This window comes from Eptesicus fuscus, chromosome 5, assembly GCF_027574615.1.
Source record: "Eptesicus fuscus isolate TK198812 chromosome 5, DD_ASM_mEF_20220401, whole genome shotgun sequence".
Taxonomy (NCBI): domain Eukaryota; kingdom Metazoa; phylum Chordata; class Mammalia; order Chiroptera; family Vespertilionidae; genus Eptesicus; species Eptesicus fuscus.
Genome location: NC_072477.1, coordinates 85,971,851 through 85,984,560, shown reverse-complemented (window position 1 = coordinate 85,984,560; position 12,710 = coordinate 85,971,851). Strand labels below are relative to the sequence as shown.

Here is a 12,710-nt window from a genome sequence, read left to right as displayed (position 1 = left end):
AGTGAATTTCCCTTCATTCTAAATCCTTTGGCTTTCCTTCCTCTTTACCATTGCTTACCACCCAATATTTGTTCTTCCTCTTTGTCTCACAAAATACATCCTCCCTTCCTGAAACTCAGAGTTCCACCTGACTCACTTCCTGTCCCTCTTCTTAATCACTATGCTAATTCATCTTTTTTCTCGTCCTTCTTGAAACAATCTTCTTCAATTGTCCCTTTTTAACTAGTTCTATTCTTTATCCTATGAACATGCTCAGGTTACCCCTATGCCATGAAAAGTTCCTTTGACCTACATCCCTACTATCTGCTGGCTGCCAGCATCCTGGGAGGCAGGGGCTGGGAGCTTCACTGTTGAGCATGTGGATTCTCACTTAATCCCCAATTTTAATGTGGCATCCTTGCTCTTAGTTAGTCTAGGCATTCCTCAAGGTTCTATCAAACCTCTTCTTTGTTCTCACACAACGGTCCTTTCTTGTGAATATCAACTTCCAAGGCTACAGCTATTATTTCTATTTGGACCGACAAACCTATATCCTTAGCATTGATCCCCACTGCAAGAAGCTTCAGGCCTGCATTTGCATCTAAGTACTGCACTTAAATACATAGATGATTTTCAGGCTTTTTCTATTCCTAAATCATCGTTCTCAAAATTGCCTACACAATGGAATCACCTGCAGAGGTTACAGAAATATCTATGCCCAGGTTACCCACCAAGATATCTGCATTAATTAGACATCAAGGTCACTGTACTCCACTTTCAAAACTGCTCTTTATCAAAATGTGTCCAACCTTGAATGGTAACACCGTTCATCTAACTGCTCATGTTCAATTCTTTTGAGTTGGCATTAGCTCTTCTCTTATCCCTCCGTTCCCTAGACACCAAAACCCAATATATACTCTTTCATAATGTCATATATATATATTCTCATAGCCACTGCTTTACTTTAGTTGCCTTTAGTCATTGTACTAGTTTCCCAATTCATTGTCAGTTCTTCCTCTCTCATCCCACTTTCCATCTGTTTTCTATGGCTAAATCCAATAGTTAAAAACACTCATGGCAACGAGTAAAACACAAATGCTTCAGCTGATATTCAAAACTCTCCAGTATATAGCTCAAAGCTTTTCAGGCTTTATTTTCCAGTAGGTCCTCACCTTTCCCACAAACTCGTGGACACCCCATAAGCAAAAGACACCAACTATTCACTGTTCACCATTTTCTAGATGTTCCTCCTAGTTTCCCTTTTCCATATTTCTAACCATGCTATTTCCTCTGCCTGGAATGCTCTTCCTCTCATATCTTCCTACAATCTATCAGAACATTAGAGACCTCCACAAAATCCATCTACTCTTGGGGCAAGGGGAGGAGCCTTCCCAGACTCCATCAGACTGAAAGAATGTCCCTCCCTCAATATCCCTGTCTCTGATGTACATTATTAGAGTATTTACCACACAGTCTGCCTTAATTTAGAATTATATATGTATATCTGTGTCCCTCCTGGGCAATGAGCAAGGAGAGGTACAGTATTATCTCCAGAGCTATGAAATCAGTGTACTTACATATTTAATATTTATTGATTTTAAGATAGATAAGACCAGTATAGATAAATAGAATGGGAAAATCCCAGAGCAACAGCAAAGAGAAAAGAAAGGGGAAAATGCATTTGGAAGATGATGAATTAATTAGAACATTTATGACATGAAACAGTGACATGAATCTTGACTAAGCAGGTGGAGTCATATGACAGAGTAAGGAGTTCGGCATTTACCGTTAAGTAAGGTTTTTAAAAAGACTCTGAATAAGCCTGAGTATCTATCATGTGTTTGAAGCCCAAGTTTTGCATTCAGTAAAGTGAAAATAATAACAGGAGGTATGACTGCTAGTAAGATCAATTGACCCTTGAACAACTCAGGGGCGTGGACACCTCTCCACACCTGCACAGTGGAAAATCCACGTATAACTTTGTCTCCTACTTAACTGGTAATAGTCTACTTTGACCAGAAGCCCTGGCTGGTTGGTTGGGCATTGTGTAGTGCACCAGGAGGTTGCCGGTTTGATTCTGGTCAAGGGCACATGTCTTGGTTGTGGGCTCAATCCCAGGTAGGGGGTGTGCAAGAGGCAGCCGATCGGAGTTGAGCTTTCCTCTCTCTCTCTCTCTCTCTCTCTCTCTCTCTCTCTCTCTCTCTCTCCTTCCTCACCTTCTCCCTCTCCTCCCTTTTTCTCTCTCTCTCTCAAAAAAAATAAATCAATAAACTGTTCTTTAAAAAAGAAAGAAAACCACAAGGAAGAGAAAATACATTTATAGTAGTGTACTATTTATTGAAAAAAATCTGCATGTATGGGAACCTACACAGTTCAAACCCAAGTTGTTCAGGGTCAGCTGTATAACAATGAGAAGCCAACACCCCAACCCCAATGCAAAATGGCCTGGAAGGTGCAGTGAGGCACGTCCTGTCCCTGTCCCTGTTTCCCGAGAGGCATTCGCCTCATTGAGGCACAGGAGAGGGCAATACTGACAACGTTCTGTGAGTCCTGGTGGCCAAGAGCACTCCAGTTCATTTAAAAATATCTCCATCTCTGTTAGCATCAGAACCACATACATGGCTAGATGCCAATTAAAAAGGAAAAAGCAGAATGTGGACATCTCAATGCTTTTTTACCTCACTGGAGGGAGAGATACTACGGGTATGAGAACAGTTAAACAAGCATTGGGAGTATTCAGGGTGCCGAGTGCAGGTGTGTGTACATTTGAAAGCTGCTGCTTTATGAGAAGTCCTCGGTGACTCAATAAACACGAGAGCCAGAGCAAAGTAATCCCTTTAGCAGGGCTGTCCCTAGCTTGGCCCACTCTCCTGCCAGAAACAACACATTCCAGGGAAAATGTGTAAATCACACACTGAGGTAATTGTTTCACACTTTCAAAAATTTTACTTATTAAATTCAAAGTGTTTTTAAAGAAGCAATTCTGTATCTTGCCTTCCGTTTTGTACTGAAACACATTTTTTAATGTTGGACTCCACTACATATCAAAAAGTCCCTCTAATGTGTGAACTATATATCATCTTTAAAATAGGTACGAGTTTAAAATGTGAATTCTAATAAAAGAGAATGTACCTTTGTATCCAAAACAGTGCGTCTTTGCAACTCTAGGTATTATAGATTCAGAGGTTAGGCACTCTTTGACTAAATAAGGAAAAAAATAGGCTACATACCTACTAAGGTCAATACCATCCCCGTGTTGATTAGAGACACCAAAGAATTTCACTCCCAGAGTCTTGCTGAGCCAAATATTTCTACCTACCCTCAAGGCCACCAGCAATGGGAAGAACAGTGTGAAAATTCAAGATAAGCTCTGGTCTTATACATCATATAAACCATGAAAGGGCTAACCATTAAGTGTCCTTTGACCTAATAATATTTTTATCATCTCAATCACTTTTTCAGTCACCTCATTAGAGTGTCAGACTATTAAAATGATTCCTCATCTTGGATTCACCCATATATCTGATAATATGCAAATTTAAGTGCCTCAAGGAGAGTAGAGAAACTATTTTTTATTCCATTCTATCATGAATTTCGTAGCCACAACTGATCTTCAGAGAAATAACTCACTTTTGTTTCTTCTTTCAAAAACACTTTTGAAGAAAAGTTGCCCTTATGATAACAAAAAAAAAAAAGAATCCACAGTTGAAGAAGGGCTCTCCCTAGGTACTGCATCTCAGGACTATGTTTATATAGTTCAACAGGAACGGACTGGGTCGAATACTGCCTTTCCATTAGAATTCTGCACAGAAGAGGTGGAATTAGTAATGTATTTACTACTCATTTGCTTGCATCAAGAACCCTATTCCATTTCAATCTGCCAACATCCTAATTAAGATGATCTGAATCTTAGGTGATCTATTATTCCAGATCTAAGATAGCGCAATCTACATTAGACGAGATGTTACACTGTGTGCTTACACCGAGATAAGACCACTGAGCAGAAAAGCATGTCTTCCCTTATGTCTGACCCAACACTGGGCTGAGCTCTCTGTCAGCACTCAATAAATAATGGCCAGGCCTTTGCCTGTTGTCTTTCTTTCTACGACTTTAGGCATGATTTAATCTTACTATATCATTTCTGGTTCCTTTGACAACATATAACTGTGTTTTGTTTTGTTTTTTACATGAGAAAGAGAGTAAAGTAAAATATTTCTTTATACATGTATGGGTCTATGTATGTGAGACTAAGAACACATAGGTATGATTCCTATTCATCACCTTCATGCTGTTTCTGAAGATCCTATATTAAAAAATATGCTAACTACATTAGCTTTTGAGCCAGTAAAGCAAAGAATGCAGAGACAATGCCTAGTCTCACCAAAGCTTTGGAAGAATCAGAATCAAATTCCATTGCAGGATAATAATATCCAGCTGTACTATTATCCAAGAGGCACTATATAAAACAGATAAAATACCTTACAAAGCTGCTCCCCAAATCGGCTTCTCTCTCTCCCTTCAGTTAAAGAAAGCTACCTGTAATTCTTCATATATACATACACACACACACACACACACACACACACACACACACACTAGAGGCCTGATGCATGAATTTGTGCACGGGTGGAGTCCTCAGCCTGGCTGGTGATCGGGGCCGATCAGGGCCGGCTGGCCGGGGAGAGGGACCGAAGGAGGTTGGCCGGCCATGGGAGGTTAGCTGTGGGAGTGCACTGACCACCAGGGGGCAGCTCCTGCATTGAGCGTCTGCCTCCTGGTGGTCAGTGCATGCCATAGCTACCGGCCAGTCGTCCCGTCGTCTGGTCATAAGGGTCACTTAGGCTTTTATATATATAGATATATAATTTCATTGATTTCAGAGAGAAAGGGAGAGGGAGACAGAGATATCAATGATGAGAGAGAATCATTAATTGTCTGCCTCCTACACACCCCACACTGGGGATTGAGCCTGCAAGCCAGGCATATGCCCTGACCAGGAATCAAACCATGACCTCCTGGTTCATAAGTCAATGCTCAACCACTGAGCCATTCCGGCCAGGCTACCTATAAATCTTTAGCATAAAAACTAGTATCCCATGGCTTGGCTAGTAAACAAAAATGTACCTTAACATTAGACTGGCCCTCTCCTGACATCTCGAGAGAGGCCAGATGGTCAGCGACATACCCAAGTTGGAGGACATGCATGCATCCCTTGGTAGGGCTGAGCAAACACGTTTAAGAAATGTCCTTAAACTTGCTCTTGTTCCATTGTTGAACAGATAACGCTGATGACCTTCACAGTCTGATGTCCATTTCCAAAGGGGTGAGAACTTCAATCTAAGAATCTCAAAGAAAGCAGATAAAATAAACACAACCCTAGAGTTCAAACCAGCTAACCCGCGGTCTCCTTTCACTGAGGAAATGAAGATGTTGATTGGAACCTAGGCTATATCACCCTCTAGTAGCTGTAAAGTCCTCTGAATTTACAATAAAATTTTCAAACAGTCTTTGTTTTGGAAACGCATCTGTCCCTTTAAAGAGGACAGAGGTACCACTGCCCTGAGCTTCTAGTGATGTCATGGGGGAAATCCCGGCCTCGATTCTAAGGTACCTGTAGTGATGTGTGCTGCACAGGGGAAAAGGAAAGATATAAAGGAAAGAACAATGTAAAGAGCCAATGTGCAAAAGCTAAGAAAGCGTCTTGCTTTCAGGGTTTTTGTTTTTTTCCTTGAAAGGTCACAAAGAGCAGGTAGCCTTTGCTAGGAGTTATTCACTGCGTTCTGAAATCCCTTTGTCTATATGTATTTAAAATCTAACACACTGAAAACCTAGTTTAAGGTGATAAACTTTCATCAATATACAGTAAAATGTACAATTACTAGCACATTTTCAATTCTTGGATAGAGTGCTGAAGCTCTATTTCTAGAATTGGTGAGTTCTGTTCTCTATTTCCATGTATAAAAGATCTCACAGTCTTGGGGAAACAGTTTTTTAAAAAATGAAATACAACAAATAAGGTATGCTGCCGATTCCTGGGGGAGAGGTTTCCCAGAGTCTTTGAATTTCCCCCTATCTTCCTTCTTTACAAGATTTCTAAGACCAAGTCCTTTACTCCAGTCTCTCAAACAAGGTAAAAAAGAAAAATACCCCCTAGATATATTCCTTAGATTTTCTATTATGCTTCTCAAGTTCCCAGTAGCTTCTGAAGTAAACCCAAGATGAATCTGGAGTTATTTTTTATTATGTTTTAATTTTAGTTTCTCTTTAAGGTCTAAGATGAAATAGAGGATCATAACTGCTATGGTTGAGGATGCATTTCATGGCACAATTCATAGATGACCTGTGCAAGGTCAGTCATGGAAAAAGGACTGACATGATAGATGACAAGTCGAATCCAGCTTTCAGTCTGGGAGGACTTCAGGGTAACCTATTTAAGCTTGCTCTACTAGTATTTAGTGCAAAATGGCAAAAAACAGTTCTGTTTAAACAGTACCTATTTGATGTATTCTGTACAGGGATCTCACTTTGGCTTAGCTAGTCTCATTTAGAGACATAGGAGAAATTATTGCTCAAATCACTGATCATTAAGGGTCATTTTTTGTCACACTGTGAGCCTTGGTGATTGTGGCAAGACGGCCCAAACATTGTCCACAGGATCCCGGGTTCTAGCCACACCACGTTTTTTACGCCTCAAATCTTTGCATTTCACTCTGCCCGCCCCCCTCCCCGCTGCCATTGAAAACATAACTCCCCTGCAAATCCTTGATACCCCCAAGTCAGGTTGGTTATTTCCTTCTCTGTGTACTCACAGAGCTTTGTACCCACCTCTACTAGAGCACTGATCAGATTATATTATAATTATTTGTCTGCTGTCTCCACAACTAAATATGAAGGCTTGTACATTTACCTCAGACTGACTGTGTGCTGGGCACTGTTCTAAGCACTTTAGATATGTCAGCTCTTTCATGTACATCACAACCCTTTGAGGTAGACGTTAGCATTACCTCCACTTTCCAAATGAGGAAACTGAGGCACCAGGAAGTAAGTCATTTTCCCACAGACACATAGCTAGTGGGCGTTGGATGTTGAACTCAGGCAGTCTGACTTCAGAGTCTGAGCTTCTCCTATTATTCTTTGTGTTTGCCTCAGGGACGAAGGGAGGTGGTTCACAAACATTAAACAAATAAAAAGAATGATCATCCTGATGTCTCCATAGTTTCCTAAGCTTAAATTTAGAAACACATGTTCTTTGTCTTAAAATGGATTTCACCTTCTCCCTGGACGATGGATGAGCTCACTTGTCCAGAGAAAACTCGCGCAGACTGGGGATGAAAAAAACAGTCGGGAGGAAGCAGGCCTGGGGTTTGCTGGCTCTGCCATGTCCATGTCTTAAATCCTTAGCACCTCCCTCAGGTCCTGCATCCGGGACACCTACAGCAGCCGCTCCCCACGGCTGCTCTGAGATGTACTGTGTACACAGTGTGGCATGAGATGCTTTGGAATAGAAATACCGTTAACAAGAAAAACATGAGTCATTCTTTATAAACGGACGAGACTGGAGGAAGACATTTTCACTTGGGGGACATTTCAGATAGAGAAGGTTTTCATTGTTGTTGTTTGTTTAGCACCCAAATCATTAGGGATTGGATGTGTTTATCTTTCCTCTTAATGTTTAAATTGTTACCTCTTTTGTGTTGTGTGAAAAGCCGGGTTGTGGGAGAATCAGGCACCCCTGCAGGAACAGGTCTTTGTAGACAGTGGTTCCCAGGAGCCGTGGAATGCGATTCTGGGGCCCCACCCAGGAGGGGCTGGCCCACCTGAGGCGGGCCTGGGCAGGCGGTCCTCTCTCTGAGAAATGCTGATATTGTCTGGCTGTTGATAATACATACTTTCTCCTCATTGGGTTATCGTCTTTGTTCCATCTCAGTACTTCCCTCCAAAATGAGCTAATTTTAAAGTGTCAGATTCAAACTGGCCCTGGTGGACAGAGCTATTCATTTCAGCCCAGGTCCTTTCCAAATTCAGGTGATTGCACCACCTCCGCAGTTCCACTTGGGCGCCCCCCCCCCTCACCCCCACTCGCCGCACTCTACGCCACAGCCAAGAGCGTGTTTTTATGCTGAAAATCAGTGATGTCATTCCCCCCAAAAGCCCTTGCCCTCTGCAGACCCTGCGCCTCCTCCGCTCTCCTAATCGCCTGGCCTGCTCACACTGGGCCCTCTCCTGAAAGAAGCCTTCCCTGGTGTCCTCGTCAAAATCACTGCTCCCAGCCCAAGGTCTGGGTGCTCCCTTTTCCCTCACAGCACATCCCAGTCTAGTAAGTCTGCATCGCCACTTCCCCTGAGCCCCACGAGACCGGCACTGAGGCTGCCCCTCACACGCCCTGCCCTGGGCAGTGCCCGGAGAGGCAGTGCTCCAGCTGGCCATGGAAACGGCTCTGCGGCCAAAGGCGTCCGATCCAAATCCCAGCTCTGCTACTTAGCACCTGTGTGATCTTAGGCAGGTTACTCAACTTCTCTGGGCCTCTGTTCTCTCCATAAAAGGTCTACCTTAGAGGCTTGTGTGAGAATTAAACGAGAGAATGCACAGAAGCGCTACAGAACAGTGTTTGGCATGCGGAAGGCTTTTAAAAAGTAAGCACTCAGTATATTTTTGTTAAATAAATAAAACATAATAGAGTTTTGCCCTAGCCGGTTTGGCTCAGTGGATAGAGCGTTGGCCTGTGGACTGAAGGGTGCAGGGTTCGACTCCAGTCAAGGGCACATGCCTGGGTTGTGGGCTTGATCCCCAGTAGGGGGCGTGCAGGAGGCAGCCATTCAATGACTCTCTCTCATCATTGATGTTTCTATCTCTCGCTCCCTGTCCCTTCCTCTCTGAAATCAATAAAAAAATATATTGAAAACAAAAAAGCATAACGGAGGTTTCCATTGTGCCCTATCTCCTCACCCCTGCCCAGTCGAAGCATCCGTCCAGTGGAGTTCTCCCTGCAGTCTGTGCCCTCAAGGAGCGCCTCCGCTTCTGCCCGAGGAGTCTGCAGACTCCGCTCTCCCTGCCACGTGATTAGTTCCAGCTTCGGTCCTTTCATCACATCACTTCCTAGAAATGTGTGCTCGTGAGCCACACCACCCCTCTTCCCTCCTTCAAGTATTTCCTGAAATGTGACCTCCTCCATGGAACCTTCTTCAAGAGGAACTGAGCTCATCATTCTATCTGCTTCCAACAAATAAGTTAAAGGTTGTTGCTTGAGGTTCCAAAGCTATAAATTGTCTGAACTTTCCACTGGACAAATGGTCTCACCGTCTCAGGGCAGGCTGGGTTTCTCCTCTGCCTGCACTTAAGAATGAAAGCCGAAGAGGGCAAAGGGTTTGTTTAACTCGCCCGGTACACACTTAGCACAATGCCAACCGGCATGGATGCTGAATAAATGATTGGATGACGATTTCATTAATGACCTTGTCCGTGCCAGGAATGAAACCCTGAACCCTTACATTTGTTTCCCCTGTGTTACAATATGTTCTGATGATGAGTCTGTTAGGAAACTGGTTTTCTGCGTTTACTTTCACAAAAGAACACATACAAAAGAAGAGAGAAATTACATGAAAATGTCAAATTCATAAAATTACTTTCTACATCAAGAGTCCAAAGATACCCTTTTATGAGACATTAAAAGGTGCCTCATAAAAATAAAATAAAACAAAATAAAGTTTAATTGCATATGCCTTAAGAGTTATTTTGTAGCTCTGGAATGGATAACCAAAACATGTCAATACTCGATTTTAAAGTACTTGTTGTATTCGGTGCATGCGCCATTATGGAGAACTTACACTCAGAGCAGAAAGATTTGTAGCAAAGCATATGACCTTCTTCCCACTACAATGACCATCCCCTAATTAGGCAATGCATCTGATAGTCATTAACAGGAATGAGATAATGAATCACTTTCTCTCTTCTTTGTTAATTTGCTGTAACCAAGCGGCTAATGGATGTCAGAGCTGAGTGATTGCACTGATTATAGTGATTTATAGTTGCAACAAAACAATTTAAAACCATTCTGATTATTCATGTTTAAGATGCTTTATGTTTTGTTTACTAAATGTTTTATGTCCCCCTTTCACCTACCCCGAAAGTGCTGCCCCCCTCCTACCCTGGCATGGCCACAAAAAGACCTGCTCCTAGAAAACCTGGAAGTTGTGGGCTTTTTTTTTTATTATTATTATTGTTTAAAGTAAGCCATTTCATTTTGTTTACATATATCACTCTCTCTATATAGATACATAAAGTTTACACAATAGAAAAGAAAAAGCCTTAGGGCTGGAAAGAAAACTTCAGTGGTGCCTTGTTCAAAAGAAGACAGAAATAAGAGGAAATAAGGCAAACTTCAAGCTACTTACCTTGGGGCTTCCAGTCCCTTCCTCACCCTCCACAGACACATCAGTGGCCAGAATCTCGGCTTTGATGGTATCCAGAGCCCTGAGAATCCAGCTGTGCTGCCGTTTGATTTGCCTCTGCAGCTCCTTCCACTGACTCGCAATCATCCGCAGCATGTCCTTTAGTCCTTCTCCAAAGGAAGGGGAGAAAGCACAAGTCACGGACTTGACTGTATTTGTACCCTATTACTATTTATTTAGTAAATTAGATGGTTATTTCAAACAATAAACGTCATTTTTAATGACCATTACCCTCACCTGCCATACTAGCATTTGTCACTTGGACTAGAGACTGGGAATTTTTTGACTTGACATAAGGCATAAGGACACAAAAATTGTATTACCATATAGATTCATGGTTTGGGATTGACTGGGATTCAGTACATGGACTAAAAAATTGCATGTGGAACAAAAATCACAATATATAAAAATTATTAACTATAGCTTCACATTCTAAATAAAAGTTCCTGAGTGTACCTGTGTGGAGATGCAATAATGATCAGAAAGATGTATGGAAATAGGTAAAGTTCATTCAATGAGAAATACAGTAAATGGGCCAGAATTAAGAAAGCAGTCTTCAGCATTAGCGCATCCGATTAATGCTGCTCTTTTCTTATTTAGCTGTGGTAAGCTCAAAGACAGAGCCAAATTGTAATTCATCCTGTCTTACGGTCTTTTACTACCAGGATAAGTACAACCAAATGACAAAACTATTTTTTATTTATAATCTGTTCCTCATGAATACATTTAAACCGGGGTAAGAACTGGTATAAGGCCAAAACTCTGCTAATCCAATGACCAACAAGGAACATGCAAGACGTTCATGTGTGTGAATTGGCAGGGAAATAATCAGATATCTCTAGCCTGCCAGCTTTGTATCTGTAATGATATCTATAAGTACCTCAATGCATATGCATCATAACTAAATGCACAATTCTCATTCATTATCTTAACGTTATTTCCAGAGCACCTACATCAAAAAGCATGCCAACGTGAAGTTTCCAGAAATGTGATTTCAACTGAAACTCAGGCGAACAGCAAGCCCAAAGTAAAATGAACAGACCATTTGGAGGCAGTATTTCATCTTATAAGTATCACAGCATTGTATGCAGTATATGAAACATTTATAAATCTTGAAGGTCAATCTGATAATGTAAATATTAATAATACATAAGGAGGTGAATATATGCAGTAATTTACAGCAATGCTCCTTCATTCTTAATAGTCCGGAGACGTAAAGACTCGCCATATTTCAGGAGGATTTACCTGCTTTGTGAGATGCAATCAGCTCGAGAAGCTGGTGTCCTTCCTCCTCCACAGCTTCCTTGAGAGCACAGTGGCTGTCTACATTCAGCTTGAAACTCTGTGAGGGAAAAGGTGAGCATCAAATCCTGGGAGGGCCGTTTACATACAACATCCCTACAAAATTACCCGCTACTTTCTATCAGGAACTACAGAGTCCAAGTTACTCAATAGGCAAACTAATTGGCACTACTAAAAGCTATTGATATTTGGGATCTGGGCTCAGAATGTTCCCGTTAGATTAGCAGAGTGCATCTGTTTGGAAGCAGCTGACAAATCTAGAAGTTCCTTGGGTTTTTATGAAAAGTCACATCCCATAGGCTGTATGAAGGGTAGCAGTATTCTACAAAATACACTGAATTCCTACTAGCACACATGTATTCTCTTTTTTTTTCACTTTTTAAAAATGTTAGTAATAGCACTATTTATGAAACCATAAAAATGTGGCAGCATAAATTTATTAGCCTTATGTGCACATACATGACTCCATTAATATATAGATATTCAGCTCTGTTTCTCAGATATCATGCAAACCATAGAGCATAGAGGTGGGGTTTGGATGCTATATTGAGGAGTTGAACGCTTTTCATAGCTTTGATTTTTAAATGTTTATTTCATACAATGTGATACTGCTTTATAAATGAATAAATCAAGTATACCAGGGGCATTTTTCACTCATGATAGTCATCCAAAAAAGAAAACCTGATGTCGTGGCTGAATTCCAACTCAGAGCCACTTCTTTCAGGAAGCCTACCCTAACCCTTACACGGAGTTAATTACCTCCTCTCTCTGTTACCTGCTTCTATTGTAGACTTTATCAGACTGTATTCTGTTTTATTTCTGTACTTGGCTACCAACTTAGAAGCAATTTGCAAGACTTGCCAGTTTCACATTTATCACCAACTCATGTCACATACGAAATGTTTGATAAATGTTTGCGGGAATAATGGGTATCTGTTGAACTGTGTGAGTAGCACTCTGTGAAGGTGAAGGTTTCCATTT

General features: G+C 41.5%; 1 protein-coding gene across 1 annotated transcript in view; it reads right to left on the bottom strand.

The window, feature by feature from the left end:
* The window catches only part of AKAP6 (A-kinase anchoring protein 6), a 370,843-nt gene that overhangs the window by 204,176 nt on the left and 153,957 nt on the right, over window positions 1–12,710 (bottom strand). Inside the window, exons 5-6 of the mRNA XM_008157188.3 lie at window positions 11,673–11,769; window positions 10,371–10,534 (exon numbers count right to left, since the gene is read on the bottom strand). Of these exons, the coding sequence (XP_008155410.2) occupies window positions 10,371–10,534; window positions 11,673–11,769 (261 nt within the window). The remainder of the gene's footprint in view (window positions 1–10,370; window positions 10,535–11,672; window positions 11,770–12,710) is intronic.